The 25,677-nt window shown below is 35.2% G+C and overlaps 1 protein-coding gene across 3 annotated transcripts in view; it reads left to right on the top strand.

Moving 5' to 3' along the window:
• Positions 1-25,677, top strand: part of TMTC2 (transmembrane O-mannosyltransferase targeting cadherins 2) — a 288,272-nt gene that overhangs the window by 215,052 nt on the left and 47,543 nt on the right. For 2 of the 3 annotated variants that reach the window (XM_039387275.1, XM_027744691.2), the window contains exons 10-11: positions 2,753-2,867; positions 9,868-9,931. In XM_039387275.1, coding sequence (XP_039243209.1) covers positions 2,753-2,867; positions 9,868-9,931 — 179 coding nt within the window. Of the gene's footprint in view, positions 1-2,752; positions 2,868-9,867; positions 9,932-11,561; positions 12,015-25,677 lie in introns of those variants that run through there. The other variant, XM_027744692.2, reaches the window with a different exon arrangement.

Here is a 25,677-nt window from a genome sequence, read left to right as displayed (position 1 = left end):
TTTTTTTTCTTTCACATATTAAACTGTCTTTATCTTGATGCACAAATTTTCTTGCTTTTGTTCTTCCTGTTTCTTCCCATCACCCTGCTGGAGTGGGTGGGGATGAGCAGATGCGTGAGTGCTTGGATGCTGACAGGGGCCAACCCACCCACCACACACCTGTATGCTCAGGTATTTACTTTTCCACTAGATTGAGAAGGTGGCAGTCAATTATATTTATAGCCCATCCAAACGCTTGATCAGCAGCAGCTGATGAAATCACCTCTACTCAGGCAATGATTAAGGCAGTTAAGGGTTGTTCGCCTCATGAAATCATGGAATATCCTGCACTGAAAGGGACCCACAAGGATCAGTGAGTCCAACTCTTGGCCCTGCACAGGGGAGGCCCAGGAATCACGCCATGTGCCAGAGAGTTGTCCAAATGCTTCTTGAACACGTAAGGTAACATCACTGCTGAGCTTCAGTGTTACAGAAAACTGGAAGTATGTTTCTAAAGATCTATCTCTAAAACCCATTGAGTAATTTTTTTATTGACAATAATAAGGAGAGGTTTATTCTCCTTATGTAATTAATTTGCTTAATGAGCAGTTGACATTATTTTTAAATTGTAATGTGCAAAAAATTTTTCCTAAATTAAGTATATATTTATTTGAGAATTCTCCTGAATGTTCACTGTCTTGAAGTATAAAAGCTTATGTCCTCCTTTTCCCCTCTGGCTGGATCTATTAATAGTACATCCAGCTACCAGTGTTTCATTCTGCTAATCCAGGGCTTTCATTAACAAAAGAACCTTAATGTTAACAATTTATGGTTGGTTTGCTTTAACATGGACCTAAAGATTAGGGATACTACTTTACTTCACTTTTTGGAAGAGAATTGGAATACTGATTGTTTCAAAGATTTCTCTTTAAAGAAAATAGGAATTCGGCCCAAATCAAGAGATATGAACTGCCTGCTGTAGTTGGTAGCTTTACTTGGAGAATTTTCAGATTCAAATCTGAATTTGTCCTGCTACATATAAGGCATACCCTGATGTTGTACCCAAATGGGAGGGGGGGGGGGGGGGAATGAAAAAAAAAAAAAAGGAAGCAAATTTACTGCTTTTGTAAGCATTTGTTATCCCTTCCTAAAAGAGTTCCACTAATGGTTCAACCCATGATTTCTAATTCTGAAGACAAATTCATTTCCTGTGGTCCAAACTGTTCTCAAAAGGTTTTCTTTTATGTTTTTCCTCTCTTTCTCTCTTTTTATTTATTTATTAACTTATTGTTCGGTGTGAGAGAGTTTTTTTTTAAATCATCTGTTTCTGGGCACAATAAGCACAAAGCCTTATACTGCATCAAAATATAGCACGTATTAGAGTGTGGATGTAACTAAAACAAGCAAACCTTACACTGTGAATGCAGGAAGGCACCAGAATGTTTTTACAAGAGTTTTGCAGATATGAATACAGTCATGCCTTCCTGCATCACCAGATTCACTAGGCTTGTACAGACTTTGCTAGCTCTGGCTAACTGGATTTCTGGATTTTTTGCATAAGCACATAGCAAGCATGTGAGCAACAGGGAATGCATGAGGAAAGGAGGGAAGAAAAAAAGAGAAAATCCCTCACTATGAGAGGAAATCATTTGCTCATGGGATATTATTTCTGAAGAGGCTAGCGGTCAGTGATGGCATGGCAGACAATTTTTGGTTGAGTGATCTAACTTTACAAAATAAATTTAAAAGGGAAGGATGGCATGATGGAATCTATAATCACCATCCTTGAGGATAGCTTTTCCAAACATAAAGTTATGTAGACACAGAGTCTAGATGGCTGAAATCTTTTAAAAAGTTGTTGCAAAAATAATGCATTTTACGAATTAGGAATGAAAAAATCATTTAAAAGAGCAGAAAATAAGGTTGCTTAAGTATCTTCCAAATTTCTTTTTCATCTTCATCAAAGGAAAACTCATTTTTGTAGAGTTCTACTATGTCTTATATGTTCCGTTTTGAAACTACTGTACTTCACTTAAAGTTTAGTTAGTCTTAAATTATTCATTCTTTTCAGTTGAAACTTGGTTTAATGATTATGATAACATCATTTGTAAAAATTCGGTCGCTTCATTTTAGCCATCTTCTGTTTCTTTTTTTTATGGAAAAGGTAAGTGTCATGTAGGAAACTTGTAAAGAGCTACCTATTGGATTAGTGCAATACATGATAAAATACCAGTTTGTCAAGGTATACATATATAATAATTTTAATGCTGATATCATTTATAATTCTAAAGCTGAAGAAATATGTTCTCATGGATATATATAAAAATGTATCTTTTAATATGATTTTGAGATATGCTTTTAAAATGGGAGTGTATTTGATTCCTAGATGTTATTTACTTCAATTTGTCTTGAGGAAATGAAGATCAATGTAGAGGCAGAAGGGCAAGTTCTCAAATGGCAGGCTTCTTGGAGGTTGGAAGTACTATTTCTTGATGGCTGAGTTTTACTCTATTATTCTCATTTTTCCTAAATATGTTCCACAAATATTGTTATTACCTGTCATATTTATTGCATTTTTTCGACATTGAATATATTTTGAGGATGCTGAAATACAGAGCAAATCAACAAATAATATTGAATGTGATTCAGCTGTTTGTTGGTTGATTTTTTAGTTTGTTGGGGTTTTTTTGTGATTCCTTTTCCTAACTATACTCTCTGTAGTATATTACATCAGTTATTATCTGTGGGCTCACGGTCATGCACTCCATTGCAGGTCAGTTCCTCCTTGAAGAATCCCGCCTGATAGAAGCAGCTGAAATGGCAAAAAAGGCAGCTGAACTCGATAATATGGAATTTGATGTTGTTTTCAATGCAGCCCATATGCTCAGGTTAGTGCTTTTACATCTGCCTTACTGGATTTTCCTCTCTTATTTTGGAGTATTTATAGCCTTCGCTTATGCAGGATTCTTTTTAAAGCCCAGCAACTCTTTTGAATAATTCAATATTGCTAATAAGATACAAAGAACTGGAATGAAACTGTTGCAGGATTTAGCAGTTTCCATTTCTAATTTTCTGTGTATTATCTCATAATTTCTTACCTTCAAAACTTCTGTAGTTTACAAGTACGTAATCCATTTTGCTTGCATAGAAGAATAAGTGTTTCTTTTGTGAAGAACCTTCTGCAGGATTTCCTTTCTCCTGATTTTTAAAAATTTAGTGTGAAAAGATGAGAGCATTTTTCTGTTCTAGATGTAAATAGAGAATATTGAAAATTTCTGTTAGTAGGGAACACTACAATAATTAGAAATCTAAATATTCCCAGGCTAATAATGACTTTGAGCCTCATAGGAGCACTTAGTGGTATTCTCAGGATCTGTGATTTAAAATGTAGTCTTATATTTAATTCTGTTCTATCTGAATAGAATTAAATTTTAGACTTTTTTTTAGCTTTTCAAGCTGACAGACCAGGTTATTCAGTAACATTAAGCTGCTATCTGTGAGTTTAACATTATCATTAAACTCACATTACTGTAATAGGTATCCTCCATGCTTATTTCTAGGATAACTATCCAATTATTGTCTATTGTCTGCTTAACAGCTATAAGGATACTTGATTTCATTTAGATGATATCTAAGCATAGAAAATGCATGAAAAAGGAAATAAAAAATTATACTTCATTAGCACAAAACAGTTCTTGAAATAATTTCTCTGATGAAGATATCTCACTAGGCTGTTTATACTTTCAACATTTTAAATATGAAATGAAATGAAAGGAAAATTGTATAAAAGAGAAGGACAAGGGTATAAAACAGATGGTAGAATTGGCTTCAGGCAAATGACCTGAGTTTCAGAATTACAGTTTCTATACCATGATTTGGAAATATGCCCCAAAACACCTTTTGAAAAATAACTCTTATTGCTTGTAGATTAGAAAGGAAACCAAGAAAAATGGTTCACTGGTAGACAATAGTTTGACCTGACTCAGGTGTACGAGCTGTTTTAAGGATCCTTGCCTTCCCCTGATTATTTTGTGAATGATATCTCTTGAGACAGAGTTCAGTAATTTGAAACATTTAGATCAATGTTACAAATTCACAGACAGAAGCATAGCAAGCAGCTGAATTCAGAGGGGTATAGAGTGTGTCAGAGTCCTGATTTCAGTGATTGTGTTGTGGAAGATAAATTTAAGTGGTGTGATTGTGTGTATTTTAAAATATGATGATGTAGATCAATACTATTTTGGAAATAGGTTTAATAAATCTCTCACTTTCTCTGTGAGCACTGAGTGAAGCATCCAAAGTCTTGAAGGCATGTTTGTTTACATCTGGATATGAGTATTTTTTCACTTTTCAAGTAGCAGCAATGCTGCTATACTACGTGGCTGCTGTACATCAGCCGTGGTTAACCTACTTGATCTGATTGGGAGTACACTGTTTATGGGGCATCTTGACCAGCATTGAACTCAGTGATTCTAAGATGCATTCTCTATTTTTACTGTAAGCAAAAAGCCAAAACCTCTAGAAACAAAGAAAACTCGCCAAACAAAAACCCTTAAAAAAGGGGCCTGTTTTAGTTTAGCTAGAATCCACTGTACTGCTTTAGGATACCCGGTTGGTCTAATTTTTCACTTACATGCTCAATTCTCTTTGTGGAAGATTGTAATTGTCTTCCTAATATGCTCTGGGAGTCTAAAATAGTCTGGAGGATTTAGCAAGAGCAGGGTGGCAAAGTTAAATTCAGCGCTGCTAAGCATTTGCTTAAAACCCCCATGTGTTAGCATCTGACTGATTTTTGCTGAAAGGTTATGATTCTGTTGTCTGTCCTTGTTCACTGCTCTACTTAGCAATTGATTTAAATATATTGCTTCTGTAAGACTTGTTGTACAAGGGCAATGTATATTCATTCATTGGAACAGAGCAGCTACAAATCCATTGTGAGTCTACAGGACTTCAGAAGCAGCTGATTTTCAGGATCTTTAGAACAACGGAGAGCTGAGGTGATTCCAAGAGGAAAGCAGATACCAAGACACAAAAGAGGAAGGAAAGAAGGGAATAAACCAACTGGTATAGAGTGACACAGCTAGGAACTGTGAATGCTAAACGCAGTCATAAATAAAAGGCTGAAATAGTTTCATGTAGATGACCAACTGCTCTTTAGGTACCCTAGAGAGCTACAAAAAAAGACCAGTGAGTAAGAATTTTGAATGAACTGCACAGCTGTGAAGTAGAAAACATATTATAGAAGTTCATAGAGCATGAAAATGAATTGACTCTGGTGAGTGAGATGGGATAAATTTTAAAGATGTGTTGTGGACTAAGAAACAGAAATTGATACTAATGTGGATGATGCAAGGTTTCCAAAATTACTGCAAAATAATAACAGCAGCTTAGATTTTTGTATAGATTGTAATTTTTTTTTCAGACCAAATATTCTACCCAGTGATGTATTTTTTAATTAGGAAGGAATTATCTTTCTCTCCTGTCTTACTACTGTTTCCACTATTAGCCTAAGGAATGTCACAAGACTGAGAAACATGAAGACATTTTTTCAGGATCACATACAACTTCTTTCAGATTTGGTTTACAGCTGTTTTGGATGGAAATTAATCACAATATTCTTTCAAAGTTCAATTTGTTTTTCTACTCTAGTGCTAAAATATTTTCCTTTTTTTTTTATTCCCCTTACTCTCTGAGAAAAAACAAATTTTAAAATGCAACTTCTATAAAAATTTACAACTTTTGAAAATTTTGAACTAGAATACTACAAGGTAATCTTCTTTTTCTTAAATTTGCAACACAATTGTTAACTGGGTCCAAATGCAGTAGTTGTATTTATAGATAGCTTGTTCTCAGTTTATAAGTCACAAGAACTTCTCCTCCTCGTGTCAGGTATTCCAACATTGCTTACTTCCTTTTTTTGTGGCTGATCTGAAGTAAAAAAATTAACAACTGAGTTAGTTCTGTTTGCATTATTGAGAGACCTCCCTGCTCCTAATAGCACATAGTTTTGGGGGTTTTTTTCCCCTAAATGACTTCTGTAGCATCCTGATAATGCAATGCAAGATGAATCAAGTCATCTGTAGGAGGGGGGAGATGTGGGATGACTGCAATCCATTTCTTTGCAACAGTCTGGTAACTTTTAACTTGCATAATACTTGCCTGTAGAATTTATTATCTCAACAAATTTGCTTTCCAGACAGCTTTCTTCAAGGTCATGCAGCTCTTTGGGTGGTACTTAAAACAGTATCTGGTCACATGTTTTACTTTTGTACTATTTCCAATGCTCTTACTTATAGGAATTTGAAGCCCTTCAGAAAAGCTAGATACATTTTAATGAAATGCAGTGAAGCACGTGTTTGTAATGCTGTACCTTCAGGGACTAAGTCATGCATTAACAAGTGTTAAGTTTAAGTTTTTAAGTTTTGTACTAAGTGAGCTGCCATGAGCTAGATTTCCTGTGGTCTAGGAGAGGATTATTTTTAGAATGAGGGATGGCAGTGGGATGACACTGATGTACTAATTAGAAACAGGAAAAGAGTTTCACATTGTCTTCACATGAAAACAAACTTAGGAAGAAGACCTATTTTTATAGGAATAATTAGTTTTTTCATGCTTCTGTAAGTGGGCTATTCTGGGAAACTCTCATATTACATGAAGTTATAGCATGTTTGTTGACTATTTGAAAAACAAGTCTAAATTGGAGCAATATTACATGACATGGTCTTTGTTTCTCAATGAATTTCTGTAAGAGTATTTTGGCTCTCCAGAATACACTGATTGAACATGTTATTCAAACTGCTGACACAGTCTCATAGGCACAACTTCACTCTCTGTTATTGTCCCAACAGTTTATATTCTTTCTTTAATTGCTGTCTATGTGCTTAATTATATATATGTATGTATGGCAAAGCATATAGTCTATATAAAATTTTTAAACTAAAAATGTGTATGAACAGTTAGAGGTATAAAACCTGATTATGATTTTGTTGTGACACAAAAAAATCCATTAAGAATGCCAAGTATCAACATTCATTATTTAAAAATAGGAATCTCTGAAGAAAACTTTTTTGTAGCTAGGCTGACATCCATGATTTCACTGAAAAAATAGTCAACAGTCTGAAGCCTTGTACCAAGCAACAGGCAGGTTAAAACTAATGCTTTCCCACTCACATGTTTATGTATGTAAACCAGTCAGCACTGGTGGTGTTTTTCTCTTACAGCAATATTTTTTCCAGTGATCCACATAAAGATTCAAAATGAATGTAAACTGGGTGTCAGGATAATCTAAGTGATGTGCTATCAAGCACATTTATGACGTGTCAGCATCAATCAGCTGGAACTGAATACAGAGAATTGGTTGGTCTGGAGGCTCAGGTTAAGAGATATGAGAGAACAAAAAGAGAAAACGTTTTTGTCCCTTAAAACAAGATTGAATGCTAGTGCTAATAGGGGAAGTCAGATGTGTTTTCAAGGTCAGTCCTCATGAAAAGATTTAGGATAGAGGTTGAAATATATCTCATAACTATGAAAAGGACTCTGTCTTCTGAACTTCTCTTTGCTCCCTTTCCTTCCTTTCTGTTTTATTATCAACATTTTATCTAATATTTTACTCTAATGTGAATTATGTTACCTTTAGTAGTGTCCTTCCCTTATTTGACATTTATCCAGAGCTCTTTACTGCTCAGTGGCATAGGGTTGGTTACTGCAATTTCCTACCTCTGTGCCTTTAATTTTTCTCAAGGGAAAGCTATTTCAGGGCTTAACATAATGAATTTCTAGCTTTTGCAGTGAAAATGGGATCCAGAATTCTGAAGCATCTTAAGTAAGGGAACTGATGTTGAATGCCCCAGAAATGGAACTGGCATTTTCCTGACCAGATTACTGTGTTGTGCATGCATTTCTATAAACTGTTTTTAATGGAAAACCATACATTCAAACTGACTTCAACTTAGCAATTAATGATGCATGTTTCAAGGTGTACACATGGGAGGAAAGCAAACCATGTATTTCCACTGGGCTAAAAGGGATTTTAATGTGTTCTACATTCACATGCCAACAACACTTTTTGGAGGTGAAGTGTACCGTTTGTATTTGCCTCCTGGGTAAGAAACCTTATTTATTGTACGTTATTTCACCACTTTCAGAGGTGCTTTGTGTCCTGACAGTTCCATGCAAGCAGGGGAAAAAAAAAAAAAAGCTGTGTAACATGTTTCATTTTATAGCACCTTGTTGTAAATCCTGAAATTCATAAGTATGAGAATATTTTTTTCCAGTCATTTCAAGTGCTACTGATGCCCAGCAGGAGCAATTCAGAAGCAGGTTGAATTAATATTTTTAGACATTCAATCATTTCTAACCACTGCAACCACTGAGTAAATGATACATGTGAAAAGTAATTTAAAACAGTTAACAGGTATAAACCAGGTTCTACTTAGCAATTGTTACTCAGGAAGTGATTTCAGCTTGCACAGGAATTATGTGAGAAATTTCAAAGGGATTATCCTTCTCCCCTTCTCCTCCCAAGACCAATAGCTGTCAAAATGTATTGACCAGGATTAATCGACTATCATGTATTAAGTGGCTAATGTTTAAAATCTGGGTGGATAGGAACATAAAATTAGAGCACAGTTTGATTACTGAATAACAAAGCATGTAAAGGCTCATGTAATGAACAAGGTAAAATCTCCAGGAACAAGTGCTCAGTTGATTGATATTCTTTGAATTAGTAACTGTTCTCAAAAGCAGAAGACAAAGGATAAAAAATCAGATGGCCAACCCTACTCAGTGTTATTCCGTTGTCTAATTTTTCGATTTCGTATCGCAGAAATGCACCTGTGTTATGTAATCACATAACAAACACAAATATGCTGAAGATCTGTCCTAACTCTCCTATGAAAGGACCTATCCCTTCATAGGAAAAAAGGAAATAATTTTAGCAGAAGATATGTAGCCTGCCTGAAAGTCATGCTTGGTTGTTCTTACAGATTTACCATCTTTCTCATGACATGTATGTGATAAACTGATACTCATTGGACCGGTAGACAGAATGAATAGTTGGAGGGAAATTAAGAAGGTGGAGACAAAAGGAGAAGAGAGGAGTTTGAGAGATGAGATAAAAAGGGCCTGTTGAGACAAAAACATGTTGGGATTTCTTTGGCAACAAATTACATTTTCATTTGAAGATATTAAACTAAAAACTCAGGAGAAGAAATAAAAAGTAAACTACTAGGACCATGTAGATGCTGTCTGTATTAGTAAGGAGAAGAAAAACAGTTGAGCTGATAGTACCCAGGTACCCAGAAACTCATCTTATTCTCCTGGAGCAGGAGACCTAAGTTTAAATCCCCTCTCAGAATGATGTGAGTAAATGTTGAAATTGTAACTCTTTTCTGAATGAATTCCCTCAACCATGGAAACCTAGTTTTCAGAAATCATTGTATTATCTGACTTTTTTCCCTTTTTTTACTGGAATGATAGTGGTTTTGGGGAGGTACAATGTGAGAAATTGCATTATTGCATAATTTACAGTTTCTGAATTTAAAGTATGTCTGATTACAAAAAATGAGCCAGATTTTCCTCTGGTGAAGACATATGTCTCTGTTTTTGTCTGAGATGAGTGTTCAGCTTTCTGTATTTCTTTGTAATGTGTACTAATATTGTTTCAGAACTAAAAAAGAAAATGAGGTAGGCAAAGAGGATTTGTGCTAATGGACATTCTGAACTATAAGAAAACTTTTAGATTTACATCTTTTGTGCATTTTTTAGGGTAATTTCCTTAAACAGAAAGGTAGTTGCAGTGTTTTGGTTTTAGCTATGTTTCTTTAGGTATGAGTTTTTCTTAACCCAAGGACAATGAGATGTAACTGTTGTTTTTTTCTGTCCTGATAGACAAGCCAGTCTTAATGAAGAAGCCGAGAAGTATTATGAAATGGCAGCAAGATTAAGACCTAATGTAAGTACCTTCCTAATGATATCCATTACTTAAGTTGATGAATGTGCATGGTACTGAACCCTTTTTGTTGAGCAGAACTTCTTGCTGGAGCATTTGATCTTTTGTCATGTATTATATATGTTCTTTTAATGGTTAATTATTGCATCGTCAGATGAAGCTGTTCATTTGTCAAACCAATCACTATGCTTTCAAGTTGCCTCAGTGAAGTGGTCTAGCAATAAGTGGCTAACAAACATGGAAAAGACTTCTAGATTTAGATTTATTTATCTACATTTAAATGTGTTAAGTTTGGAAAGCGTTTCCAGTTCCATCTATTTTCACTAGTAAAAGAGAATGAAGGGCTACTCTGTGATCCACTGTTTAAGGCATTTTAAATAATACATTTATGCTTTTTCCTCTGTCATGAACTTAAAGATAATTTTGCCTCAGAGGTATTTATCTCCAAGGTAGTTGTATATTGGCAAAGAAATACTTGTTTTTTGAAGCAGAAGTATGTAGGAATAAGTGACAGATGCTTTTTAAAAAGGGAAGCTAATTTCCAGTTTTATTGCATCTGGAACTAAAGAAATAAAAAATTTTTTACTTACCATTTTTTACTCAGTGTTATATTTCTTTTCAATTACCTGCACATTTTGGGGGGACAAAAGTCATGAATATAAATGAGGCAGAATTTATTTTAAATACAGAACACTTTGCCTATGCAATAAATCAAATCTAGGAAAATTCCTGTCACAGAAGTCTATAGTACCAAATTTGAGGATACATGTTAGCAAATTCAGTTAAAAGAAAAAAAAAAAAGAGGAAAAACTACAGACTTAAAACAAAAGAGTTTTCAGACCTAAGAATCAAAAGCTACCCCGGCTAAGACTCAAAACAAGCTAACAAAAAATAATCAAAAAACCCCCCAAATAACTTATTCATACAAAATGACAGACTTTTACACTGTCTCTTAAAAGCTGTCAAAAAACTTTGTATTATATTAGTTCATTCCTTGTGAAATAACAGTATAGACTTTGTGATTCTTTATGCTTTCAGATGTTTTTTGGGTTTTTTTGAGAGGATACCTTAATGTTGAAAGGATTCCCTCAGCTGTGCGCAAACTGGTACAAGTCGTCTTCTGTGGTTCATTGTACGCTTAAAATGTTTCTCAGAAACTCCAAAATAAGTTTGTTGTGTAAACCATATATGAATATGATTATATGTGTGAGGTTTCTCAGAGAGCCTCAGAAGTAACTGACAGCTAGGTTAGGTGTTTATAATTATTGATGACAAGTTTTACATGCTAAGACCAAAGTATTCTTTTTGAAGAAAACAGTTCATTGTAGCAACTTTCTTCTAACTTTATTAGGATAAGCAAAGATCTAATAAGTACTGGTGTTCAGCTTTCTTTAAGAGATAATTTCACTTTTATATTCAAGATCATAGTTTAACTTTCTAGCTAAGCATAGTATGCATATGGTTTAAAGCCTTTAGAAAATATTTTACTGATGAAGAGTGGGAAGATTGTGTCAGTTTTCACTGCCAGCATAAACTTTCTGATGACTTTACAAGGGCATTTCTCAAAAATGTAAACAAAACCAGAAGTAGTCATACATCTCTCTCTTATTAACTCTCAAATTTACCATAATAGTTTCAGATCAGGAGAAGAAGAAGCCACTTGAGGAGTATTACTTGGTAGTAAGCAGTATAATGTATACATGGTAAGAAAGAAGCTCCCAGTCTTTCCAAAATAATATAGAATGCAAATTACTTATGTAACCTCTACTTCATGGCTACATCTCTACTGATAAATTAAATGTGCCCAGGGCTGTTTTCTAGTGTTGATTGAACCAGCTGCTTAGATTGTGTCCGGGTACTGTCTGAGAGACTGCAGTGTCCCAGTCCAGAGCTGTGTGGGAGCTGTCCTCACAGCTTGAAAAAGCCCACAGTTTAATTTGTCCTTTTGGATATAGCCTGTGTATCCTATCACTTCTCATAATTATGAAGAATCAGCAAACTTATGTGAGTCAAGATGCTAAAGAAGTATCCTTAAGCAAAATGTAGTGCTGAAGGATTTAATTTTATTTTTTGTATCCATCACTAATGATCCAGAAACATTTCGTTACAGAAAATTCAAAATAGTAGATGTATTCATGTGATGTAATCAGCATGTGATGTGATGTGATCAGCATCTAAAGTAAACTGGATCTCAGCTTTTTTTTTCAGTATGACTTTTTTTCCCTTTGGTTCCCCAATCACTTCTTCAAGTCCCAGGCTGAAGATTCATTTCTTTGTTATCAACTTCCTTTCACTGTGCCAAGACAACTAAATTACTGGTTATTCTTTAGAATTAGACCTGTACCTGGCTCCTGAGAGATTTCCAACTAGCGCAGTTTGAAAGAAAACTCAGATTTCCACTCTCTTGCATCCATTTCTTTACAAATATAGCATATTGTATCATTTCTCTAATATCACTGCTATAAAATACAGTCCTTAGCAGGTATAAGATGTTAGCAATACTATAAAATGATTCTTTTATTGATTGTTAGTGAATTTTTATGCTCATTGAGCTTTCATGACAGAGTTTTGTTCTCAGCATTCTCTCTGTTTTTCTTTTGCATCTCTTTCTCGGGTTTCTCAATCATTCCTGTTGCTTTTGGGATGAAACAACACTGCATACACAATATTTACTCTCCTGCTCCCTACTATATAAGTCCTTCGGATCCAGAAGCTGCTCTGCTGAGCTTTTCTACACCCTTGTTCAGTTTAAATGGCCATCTGAGTTCTGACTTTCAGAGATACTTACTTGGCTATTTCAGTGTTTTTTCCAAACATCAGTCTCCACTCCTACATTTGTCTCTTAGACAAGCCCTTTTATTTTAATATCTCAGAACTGGGGAACAACAGTGAGCAACCAATATATCCATGTGTCTCAGTCACTTTCTCATTCCATTTAATCCATTTTTATAAAGGTTGTGACTAAGGAGGCTAAAAACATCACCAGAAACACAGTATTCAGTTACAGAAAATATAACTTCTCTGAAACATGCAAGTTATTGTTTTTAAGAAAGCAAACATAAAAAGATTTTATTTTTGGAATATTGGAGGTGATTCATTCATCATTGAACTAATTCTGAGAGGTCTGAAAATACAACTTATTTTTTCCATGACAAGCTTTATTACAGTGACTAAAGTATTTGCAAGAAAAAATATACTGAGTAAAGGAACAACTGAACACAGCGGAGGTGTGTTAAAATGTGTATCCACATCTTGAATGCCATCTTTGCTTTTGGATACACCTTCTTTCTGCATAGTGCAAAGGAGTTAAAACACTTTGGTACAATAGCAGCACCAGCTGAAGAGGAGCTTGATGCACATTAAAAAAAAGTCTGGCTGTATTATAATGTTCATGATTGGTCTGATTTGCAGTAGATGTGTATTTATCCTCTGTGAAAGTAGTTTCCAGGCAAATTTCAGTAAGAACATTATTTTCTGTAAAACACACTGCTGCTGTGGAGACGAGAATGATTTGTCTTAAACTTTACTGAAGAAGCAAGCATTCTCAAGGTTATGTCTATTAATTTCCAAATAGGCTTCACAGAGTTGACTTCCCCTGGGCAGCCAAGGAGAGAGAGAGGGAGAGGTAATCCAGGAAGCAGTTCAGAAAATGAGTCTACTTTTATTTGCTATGAATAATTTCTTATGAGATTCTCTTTTCTTCCTTCAACTCTGTAGGTGACCTACAGAGATTAGCCTCCCTAGCCCCTTGATCTTTATGAATGCTTTCCAAAAAATCCATTTTTGCAGTGTGTCTTGTACTGTGATCAAAACAAAATCATTTTAGAGCATTCTCAGTGAGAAACACATATGTGTTTGTTCTAGCAATGTTGGCTTGAGTGTATGTTAATCACACTAGTCTAATTTTAACAAATTCAGTTGCGTGAAGAAATGAAAGTGTAAGTTTCTTAGATATATATACAATAATTATTCTGAGTGAGAGTATTGCTGAAGAAAATCTGTATTCAGAGATGATTTCTAGGTGCCCTACATATTGTAATGTTCACAAACCAGGAAATTGTTTTAACAAGTTGTTAGGCACTCTAAAATGTGAGCTTTAAGCTTGCTTTGTTGTGGAAAAATCAGTCATCCAGAAACTCTCTTTAAATTGGCATTCTTTTCAAGAATGTGAGATGTTGACTTAAACTTCAGCTTTTATTCAACTTTTAAGACATCATTTGTGTAATAGAGCTGCATTTCTAACTTTTTAAGTCTGAACCTGAAGCAACCAGTCTTTAAAAAGCTGCTCTAGAACCCCCACATATGGCCAATGGCTTTTGAGAAGAAAGAGCACTTTGAAGTGTGACCTCAAGAGTATTAAATGAAAGAGAGCTCACCAGAGCCTTAAGTCTTTGAGCCACCACCTTGAGATGATTGGCTTAGAAGCATTCCTCAAGGAGGTGCCGTGACCTGCAAGTCACTACCATCCCAACCACATATTAGTGCTGTTTGCAATCTGGAGCTCATGACAGCTTTAAACCCCATGTCATCGGCACATTGTCAGAAACAGCTGTTTCCACTCTACCACTTCAAAAGGGCTTGATTAAATGTCTTACTGTAACAACACACATAAAGACACACAGAATGAGGGTGAAAGGAGAAATGTACCTATAAGCAAAATAAACACAATTTCCACTAGATGGTTTAATCATGATGTGGGGGACTAAACCATTTCTTGACTTGAAAGGTTTATGTAATCAGTTACCACAATATCATATTAAAAAGCAGTTTCTACAAGTGCTTTTATTTTTTCCCCTAATGCTGGAGTACAGATTTCATGTCAAGGGCTCCAGGCTTGCAATAAGCTCTACCTCAAGCTGTCAAACTGGTGAAAGAAGAATGCTAGTGATTTCCACATAATTGACTGTAATTCTATAGCCACCTTAGAGATAACATGCTTTCAGTGACTTCTTATGGAAAGTGTTCATAATATCTGAGGTTTATTCATGGCAGGACTTCTAAAAATGAATATACTTCCAATAGTTCATAGATCTTTAAAAAATAAAGTAAATGTTGCATTTTGTCTTGAAACATCTGTAATCAAGATCTGCTTTATTATATGTTTTTCCTTAGATGTTTCCGCACCAAATTTTCCTATTTGATTTTCTTGTGAACATTCAGTAATTGTCTCATGTAGATTTACCATGCTTGGAATAATTGTGAGGGAAACAACTTTAATGTATTTTGCCAGCTTTAAGGGCATGTCCTCTTATTCCCAGGAAGAATTTTCATAAATTTTTTAAGGGCTTCAGCTATGTTAATTCTGCTGCTGTTGGCAGTAGTGAATGGGTTAACAGTGATTCCTACATTGTCTGCAGCTGATCCTTGATTGACAAAAAACTGGCACTGTTCAACACTGCACCGGATCCAATGTCATCCTCACACTGCTCCAGAGATACAGTAATGAATGTATTACTCCTGCAGCCCTTCTGAGCAGCTCTACCTGGTCCCTGTTTTGCAAGTACAACTAAAGTGCCTTGCCATCATACTCCTGGTTTCTGGAACATAGTACAAAAAAAGCTGCCATAGTTCTCTGTAGAAATAGTACTTATATGGTTTTTACGCCATGTGTTATTGCTAATAAAGCATGACAATTTCCAGTTGAGAGTCCTTGTTTCAAAATGTTCTTCTGTCTGTGTACTTGTTTATTCAAAATAATGTACACATGGCAGTATTTTATGTTTATCTGCTGGTGCCATGGAATGACCACAGAGCTGTATTTTTAGGTAGTTAGCATCTACCAAATTCACCTTCAATTGTCTGCCTTTACATAAAATAGGAAAGTGGGCCTTGTGAGGCAGAAGAAGCTTCTGCTGACTGCCTGTCTGCCTGCCCTTCGAGATGCTCCCAGCTTCTCCTGCCCTGTGTCCGGGCTGCACAGCTTCCTTCTATCAGCGTGGCTGCTAAGCCTCGCATTGTTTAAAGGCTTCCTCTCAAGTGTGCCAAGCTTTCTGCCTCAATAATATGAATGGCTGTGGATTCCTTCCAGCCCAGCAGCACACTTGGCCCCCTGAAAAGGCCTCCTTTCTTTTCTCTTGGTGAAGGTGTGAGGAATAAGAAGATTTCCCAGTATCCAGTTCTTCCTCTCTTCCTGCTAAAGACTGAATGAATTGTTATAGGACATGCAGGGACTAAAAAAGGATACTGTGGCTTTTTAGGGACTAAAAAGGATACTGTGGCTTCCTAATGAGGAGATAGGCATGACTGATGTGAAATATATTTGCAGATGGCATGCTTTTAATAGTTTGACTTCAGGCAAATACAGCGGTGGGAGGCTTAGGCATGGATCGACTCTGCTGAGGAGATAATGCAACACCCTTATTGAAAAGAGGACATCACTCTCTGATCTCAAAAGAATAAGAGACCACTTTCTTGGTTACTATAACTTGGTTAGACTGTACCTGTTGAAACACCATAAAAAAACTGACTCAGAGATTTGATATCAGAATAGCTGTGATATTTTTCAGCCTGTGTAGCAGAAGGGTGACGTTACCTAAAGGTTGTACAAAATGGAGAAATTCGAGAAAATTAATATTAACTGGATGTGACTTTTCCTTCATTTCAGATAGAAAGAATCTTCAGTATATACACAGAAATAGTAAGACTTCTCTATGTAAAGAGTTTATCCATGCACAAACTCTCTCTGCCCCTTCTGAGCTGGGAAGCTTTTTTAAATCTAATTTGGGCCCAAGTTCAATTTTGTTTTGTTGTTGTTTTGTTTCTCCCCTTTCAGATCCTTCTTCTCTGGGGCTAAGTCCAAGACATATACATTATTTCTGTCCAGCTATTTGGGAAAAACAGTATTTATTCTTTTGAACAAAAAATTATCTTTCTATATTTGCAATTGTATCTGTTCATGGCCCTCCTAAATATTTTGAAGACACATTTGGGGTTTTTGTTTTGCACAGTCATCAGCTTCAAGACAGGCTTGTGTACAGGCTGTTGTTCTGAATCTTAAAGTATTCCTACTGCAACAGAGATTAGTGCCTTCCACCTTAAAAAGAAAACAGCAGACAAAACAAATAAAAACTCCTATATACTGTTTTTCATCCCTGTGATCTCCATCAGGGGACAAAGAAAGAACACAGGCTATTGGAATGGGGATATTTACCTGTAATACCGAAGCACAGTATCATGATGAGTTGTATCATTTGAAAACCAATTTACTCAGCTGTGGAAAACACTGATTTCCTTTATGAGATACGTGCAAATATTTATAGCCTTATCCCAGAAAACTCTGCATGTGTTTTGTCCTGCATTGTAGCAGCTCTGTAAAAGCAAAGATTGAATGTGATTTTGGGCAATTATGGAATACTTAAATCTAGTTCTCAGTACTGTGATCCATCTTTGTGTAAGATGCGGAGGAGGCAGCTGGAACTCATGTCATTACAGTTCTCACCTTCAGTTATGTGAGAATTAGGTTATGGGTTCATTTGTAGTCGCGTGATTGTACAAGCAGTTAAACATGCAAATATCTGAGATCGATTGGCTCACTCAGTGAAGTTTGTGAGTTTTGGGAATTGATTTAAAATGCCTTTAAGTTACTGTTTATTTCCTATCTAGAATAATTTGTTGTACATTGATATTCTATTCAATACAGAACTATTTTGTCTGTGCAAGTTCTGAATGACTGAAATGAAAATACATTTGAGTTTCTTCTGCTTACATAGATATTGCGTTGCAGTAGCACCACTGACTTGTTTAGAGTTGCTTCTGTTTCTCCTGCATGTGAGAGGTAAATTGGATTTTCTAGGTTCTGATTTCAAGTGAAATTATGCAAGCAGCTATGAGCTCTTCTTAGCTTAAAGTTTTCCAAACAGTAAGCTGCATACCCAGAAACACTTGGCAAAGTAAGCCAGAAACTCATTGTCACGGTCATTTGGAGTCCTTTCCATTTCATTTTTAGCTATGAAAATATTTACAAATTTCCCATAAATATTAGTCCTCCTGCAGTCTAATTATTGACATTTTTTACTTGTATTTTCCAAGTCATTCAGCTTTAAGAACTGTGAACAAATGTTGGGAATCGGTAACTTCATACTAATTCCTTTTTTTAAATTTAATTAACCTTTAGAACTTCATTAAATAATCAATTACTCCTACCTAGAACTGTTGAAACAGTAATTCTGTGCTACACACGTAATTTGAGAGAAAGAAACTCTGATAACTCATGTGCTATTCACGTAGCACATAGGTCATATCAGGTTTTCGGTATGTCTGATGACAATCCCTTGTGCTGCTTGGACCTGCTAATAAAGTCTTCACAAAAAAAATACCCCAGGGTATTCTGGTTTATGCACTCATTTTCCATGGTAGGCTCTGTTGCCCACAGTGTTCAAAATGTTTATGTGACTAAATCTCCAAAAAGAAAAAGATCATGTTTTCACAAAAATCTTACATGTTTATTATTAGTTTAGTGATGGTTCCTAAGAAGTTAATCATGCAAGTATTAATGTATAGATTCACACCTACCTATGTTCTTCCAATATCAATACTACTAAATGATTGTAATTGTCCCTGGACACCTCATAAATTCTCCAAAGAGAAAGCATTCTCATACCAAATAATAGTTGAGCTACTTCATTGTCAAGACCTGGATTCAGAAATTTTGTGTGACTGCACCTCAGTTATCTTGAACAGAAATCTTAGTGTCCTCACTTTTTTTTAATTTCATATGTATTTGTGTTACGCAAATCTGAAGTCTGTGTCCAGTATATAGGTGTGATCAGTCCACCATCAAAACTTTTTGAATTAAAAAGGATGTGAGGTCAGCTAGGCCTGTCTCTTGGATTCATTTCATCTATCATTTTAATGTCTTTCATCCACAGCTGAGTAGACAGATTTTTTTTCCTGTGCTTAATTTTCCAGTATGAAAAATACTGCACAACAGTTGTGTTTGTGCTTAACTGTGATTTTCATTTACTGAATAATTAAAAAAATAGTTTTGTGAAACTAATTAATAGAAAGTCACAGCCTAGAATTTTACTACTGAGTTAAATAAAACAAATCATTTTACTTTGAGATGATGGGATGCAGTAGTTTCTAAAGATGCAGTCTCTTTGCTGAAATTGTGGAAGTGATGTACCATCAATAGATTTATGCATTTGATTGTGATTCACAACCTGATAGTAATATGACAGGGGGTACTATACTGCCTGCATCAGTTCCTGGAGAGAGCAAGATTGCCTTTGCCTTGTAAATGTAGCCCTTGGTGTCAATCAAAAGTAAAGTGCCATGAAATAGAGAACTCACAGCAGTAGCTTAGAATTTCAGAAATTAAACCATCTGTTTGAACGCAATTAAGAGAGAATCTAGCAAGGTTTTTCCTAATAGAGTGTTCTAGTACTGATTCTGGAAACAATGCAATGGATTTATCATGCAATTAGAACTGATAAGAAAGTGGGTTTTATGTTCATTAAATAAACCCAGCAACTGTACATCCTCATTAGGATGTTTTGCAATAAATAACTTCCTAATTTTCTTCCTGGTCTATAGTTCTGATGTATTTCTCCTTCTAGGAATGATTTTTAGTTGTGAGTTGACGTCCTATTTTTTTTTCCCCCACAAGTTCTGGAGACCTTATGTTTCATTTACCCAAGATGGTTTTGATGCAACTGTTATTCTTGCCCACCTTCCCACACCTCTGGGTTGAATGTGATTTTTTTGTGACCATACAGAAGGGAAATACCCATCAGTAAGGCTTGTTTTGGTCTGAGATCTGCATGAGATGGACTGTACTTTTGCAGACTGCTAGGAAGGGGATGGGTGTCTGGATGAAGTAATATTCTTGGAATTTGTCTTTAAAAGTAACTTCAGTACCAGTTTGAACATATTTTTCCCTCAGAAGATTACAGTTTAGAGTCAGATGTCTGCTACTGAGAAGATTTACTGGGGAGGGGATGGATAGCTTTTTATTTCCCCCAAACAGTCCCTTCTTGAGGCATTCTGAACCACTGTATATTGGTTAGCTCTTCATATTGCATTCACATGGTTCTATTTCCTACAGTTAGTTTTACTGGAACGCAAATGTGCATTCCAGTGTACCTACCCTTTTGAAATGTCTTCCATATAATGAACAGCTCTATTACTAAGCTGAGGCAGTTTTACTAATTCTTCAGGTGTTTCAATAAAGATTGACTTCCTTAACAGTAACTAACTTATGGTTTGTAGCAGTGCCAGTTGCCTTAGCATCTGGCTGCCTCAAACTCACTGCAAACAATTACAGCATGAAAGAAAATAGAAACCTTTTCCAATATAACAACAAGAGTAAAACCTAAAATCCGCAATAAAACCCCCAAATTAAATTCCATAGGAAGATTTGCTATATGTCTCCTAGATTCTTCAGGGTGAATGATTAATATATTTGTGGTGGAGTATTTGGTGGAGCTTTATTGTAACTCAGTAGTTCTACTTAATCTCTTCACATTCTAACTGCATTTAAATACACTTAAAATTATCAGCCTTATTTTTTATCATTTTTGAAAGATCAATACATGGTCCTTGATTAACTCTGCTTGAAAAATTCTATTCTGATAGCTGCATTGATGGAGTTTTTTGCTGACCGGTTCACAAATTGGATGTTTTACCCATAACAGAGGAAGAAAATGCTCTCTGAACAGAGATTATGAAAATTGCTTAAGAGGCAAACCTTATGGTTTGTGGGGAAAAATAAGCTTTAACAAAAAGATCAGTGGTAGGACCCACAGTTAATTTCTGTAGGATGCCATGATGTTCATACAGAATGAGTGGTATGTGTAGTGAAAATTAAGGCAAAATAATCTGAACCATCAACTACAAAATTACATAGGAATTCTACTGGCCTTGAATTATAGTTTGCTCCAGCCATACCGGGCTTTTTCTGACGCAGTTTGGAGCAAGCATCTGGTTTCACTAAGTAACGTCTGACATTGAATTTTGGAGACAGGAATTGAATTTTGATTTCTTGGTGCTAGTCCTGCAAATATTAATTGTCCTCTTATGCCTCCAGAAATAATTAATTTAACCCTTTAAAAAAGGAAAGTATTTTTCAAAGTATTCCTTCATGTCTCCGTTTCTTAAAACATTATTTTGAAGAATACAGAAAGCTTCTGTTTGATAAACAGCATTTGTCAGCATATTCTGCATCAAGTGGAATCTTTCAGAGTAGGATGTGTAGATCTACCACTGAACATGTCTTGCAATTATTGATACTAATTACTGTAAACACGTGTCACTGTTCAGATGTGGTAAGTAAGGCTGCCATAGCAACAAACACTTTTGTTTTTTAGAAGTCAGAATCTTGTAAAAGCCTAGTGAGCAATTAGTGCCCAATGGTCTTACTATTAGCGATCAAAAGACCAAATTTTACAAACTGCAGCCTTGAAATCTTTAAGCTACAAGAACAAAAATTAAATCCTTGTGCTTACTGTGGAAGTTAATGATTTTAATATCTACTGTGCATTTAATTGCTAAATACTATGTAGGGAACACCTGCGGGTTACTGACTGCCAAAAAGTAAGTCATGAATCTTTATGAATTCCACAGAACACTGTGATTCAATATTTTGCAAAGAACCACTTGTATGTTCCTCTCTTCTCAACTGCTCTCATAATCCTGTGGGTAAAAACTAAAGTCAAGAAAGTGTGGGCATAACGTTATTGCACTAGGTAACAAGCATGGAAGTGATAGGAGCCAAATGAAAAAGGGCAAAGAGGAAGAAAAAAAAGATCGACATGCAAATATTTTAAGGTTTTCTGTGTAGAAATTTCAGAACACAAAATATTTGCGAGCAAGACTTTTTTAAGCATTTTTTAGTTGTCTCTACTCTGTAATGAGAATATAGTTCTTAAAATGATGTGAGTTCTTAAAACGATCTCAAGAGTGTTGTTATTTATTTACAAAGTTATGTAGTTAGTTTTAATTTGCAAAATTGTCTTGGTAGCATTTCCACGTGCTGAAGTTGCATTTTTGACCTATTTGAAAATACCTTCAGACACTATTGATAAAACACGTTATTATGAGAACTATATCACTTCATGTGATAGACATCAGTTGTCCTCTCCTACCAGTGAAATTATTACCAGTAGAGGAATAATGATTGATTCTCTTGTCTAGGGAAAGTTAGCCAAGAGAAAGTGTGTCAATGAAGGGATGGAATAAAGGCTAAAATTCATCCTAAAACAATCTGCAATGCCTCAAAATCTCCTAGTGTTTTCTGTAGTGATCTAATACCACACTTTGTGTGGGGGCTGTCATAACAGTGATTGTGCATGATAGAAGCCTTAAAAAAATTAGCAAGATTATTATTCTTTGTGCTCAGAGCAAGTATGCCAAGTTGCATAATGGTTTACACAATGTGCCTGAAAGCAATGCCTTACAACTACAAATACCTAAATAGTTCATGAAAGCTTATAGTAATACTGATATTAATCTAGTTCTCAAGCATTTAATTCAGGTGACTACACTTGTCAGCCAAAGGTGTAAAACTTTGTTGGATATTTAATACTCATCTGAACATTTGAGTCAAAATAGTGGAACCCTTGTGATTTTGAGATTCCCCTAATAGAACACTACTAAATTTTCAAGGCTAGAAATCAGCACTACTTCTTTCTGAAATTTCAGTTGTTGGTTGTTCTACTGCAAAATAGAAACTCTAATGCAATATTCTTGTTACCAGCATATTGGAAAAACTGTACAACCTTTTCTGTGTGCTGATGTATTTAACCAGTATCTGGGCAAAAATAGATGGATGATGCATTCATTCTCAGCAGACATTTTTATTTACCAATGACATTTTATTTGATTGGAAAAAAAATAACATTTTTTAGTGTTAGTAGTGTGAGTGTAATTGTGGTTATAAACTCATGATCTGTAAATTAGAGTTTTCTCTGAAGATTAGCCAGTTTTGATTGTGTTAATATGGACATCTATTGTAATCAGCACTGCATGTGTGCTTCTGGGTCATGTAGATTATACTAATTTTTCTTTTAACACTTTACATTTCTTTTAAGTAAAACTGGGGTTTATCTTTAGGCAGTAGCATAAAGCCCTTTGTTTTTCTGGTTTCCAAGGTTTAAAAAGAAAATGCATGCAAAAATACATTTACTCACAGATTGATTTTCATTTTTAAAAATTCTTACTTCTTTCTTAATAGGACAAAGTTCTGTTACTGAAAGATTTTGAGCAATTTCTATTTGTCAGTATGACAGTACAGATGACATTTCTATTCAAGTTTCTCACTTGCTTGAAGTACAGACCTCCTAGTTAGCATGTAGCATACTTGTGTTAGATAAGGTAAATAAATTGTTAAATGTTTTATAATGTAATTGTAGCTATATATTAAAATCATCAAATTGCAGACATTAGAGGACAGTTGGATTTCTATAAACAAAAATTAAGTCATTCAATGCTTTTCTTTTTTTTAATGAAATCCTAAAGTGCTAGGAAAACTGGATAAGATTATCCTGTCCTATACCATTGACAACATTTGAACTGGAAAGCAAAGAAGTTTAATTAGAAACACTTTGAGGTCTGGAAACTGTTGGGTTTTTTTTTCAATGTAACTGTAATACAAAATACTTATAACGTATGTTCCTCTTTAGGTTTTTTTTATGGTAATACAAGTGTGTTATCTAAAAATGTCCATCACAGTTTCCATATAAACTGAGAGTGATTACTAGGAGACTTTTTAAGCATAAATCAAAGCAATTGGGGCATGACCATGGGGGGGAAAAGTCTAGATACACAGAAATTACAAATGTTAGTACATTTTTGTGGGATGTTTTCAGCTGTTATGAACTGAAGCCTTTAACATATGCTTTTGTTAACTTGCTGATATGTAGACCAGTATACTGTGAACTTACATAAAAACCAATGGTGTATAGCTTTTCAGCAGCAAAATGTAACATATATCCATATATGCTTGTTTGTTTTTGGATAACTATGTTTTTAAAATACTGAGCAGTTTTCTGAAGGTTAAGATGAATAAGATTTTGAGGAAAAAATCTCTATTGTCTGGAGAACGTTGATAGTAAAATGTCCGCTATTGATGTGATAATTTGAGAAGCAAAGTAGACTGCTTGATGCATCCTTCCTATGCCAAGTCTAGAACTCTTCCCTGACACACAGCTGTGGGTTTTTTTAATGATGCCGATGTCTCAACCTACAAGTAAACTGAATAATTTCATGGTGTATCTGTGGATGAAAACTCCCACATCTGTCACCCATAAATAGGAAAAAAAAGGTGAAAAACCTTTCCTTCACATTTTAATTTCTGATTTTAAATATACATATCATGTAGTTTGCAGTTTTAGATAGGATAGTCTGCACTGTTTGCAAACACACATGATTAGATGCATACAAAGAATTTCCATGTATATCCTCTTTTCACCAGGCAGGTTAAAATGTCACCTGCTTTAGATGTCCAGATGAGAGTATTCAAATGTAAAAGAATAAAAAATTTTAAAAAAAAGTATATGACCTAATGTTTCTGTGGTATCATCAGATGCTGTGTTAAGACTCATTCTGGTTTTCCACCTTATTGACTTATTATCCTAACATGAGACTATTATTTAAACAGTATTCAACAGAAACTGTTTTATTCCTATCTAATTTTTTTGTGATGTCTTTTTTTTTCCTGAAGGGTGTTCATAATTTGTTGGTTTGGTGAACAATAAATGAGGTCTCTTTCTGTTTAATGACATATTAGTAAAGAATAGGTAAGGTTGTTCTCTATCAGTGTTAACAACACAGCACTCTTAAAGAATCCAATGATCCACTCCCCTATAAAGCCTAGGCTTGTCGTTATTTATATTTATATAGCTATTTATGTTACTCATTCTTAAGGTAATTAGGTAGGAACGCAGGCTCCCTTTGCAGCAGAGATGTTTAGGTCCATTTCTGACTAATGAAACAGTGAAAACTGTGCTCTTCACAACGTTTGTTCAAATTAGTACTTTCAGGGTAAATGCATTTCCTCTCTTCACTGTTCAAACTGAAAGCTTGTCAACACAAAAACATACTTAGCAAAATTGTTCAGAAGCAGACTTGCAATTTAAGTAATGTACTTAATTGTTGTAGAGGAAAAGTTGCAGAGTATTTTTCTATTTTAAGAGTTTGCAAAGGTACTGATTTTTTTGTTTATTTATTTTCTGGCAGAACCAAGTGTTTTGCTGTTTGGGCTGATGACACAGGAAATCCCTCTCAACTCTGAATTTTAGGGGTTTTTATTCTGTCTGATCCATGCTACTTTGCTGTACATCCTGTCATCTTGATCCAGAATGTTTTTTGCACCGAGTTATCTGTTCCTAGACAGTATACTCTTGTTGTCTTAGCCAGCTTACTGGAGATCAGTGTCTTAGTTGTGATCCATGTGCTGTTTGGAACAAAATACCAGACATAGCATATGCAAACTGCAGTTCTTAAGAAGCCTTATAGCGTAGAGAACCAAGTGGAAACATGAGTCTCTATCCATAACTAGTGCTTGGTTTATCTGGCAACACAAATTGCTCATATAAAAAGGTCTGCTTCCATGCGTCACTGATGCATTTACAGTGTTGTCAGTGTATTAATTGGAGAGTAAGATCCAGTTGGCAGCAATCATCTCGCTGCATGTCTCTCCCCTGCTGGAGTGTGCTACCTTCTCTGCCCACACCATGCTTTAAAGTAGTATGTTTACATCTTGGGGCAACTATTAGGTCATGCTTTTTCTCAGAAGTTGTGAAGTCTGTCAA

The sequence above is a fragment of the Pipra filicauda genome, unplaced genomic scaffold (genome assembly GCF_003945595.2).
Source record: "Pipra filicauda isolate LSUMZ 115617 unplaced genomic scaffold, ASM394559v2 scaffold54_size4384275_pilon, whole genome shotgun sequence".
NCBI lineage: Eukaryota > Metazoa > Chordata > Aves > Passeriformes > Pipridae > Pipra > Pipra filicauda.
Note: the sequence above shows the minus strand (reverse complement) of the source record. Positions and strands in the feature narration are given on the sequence as shown.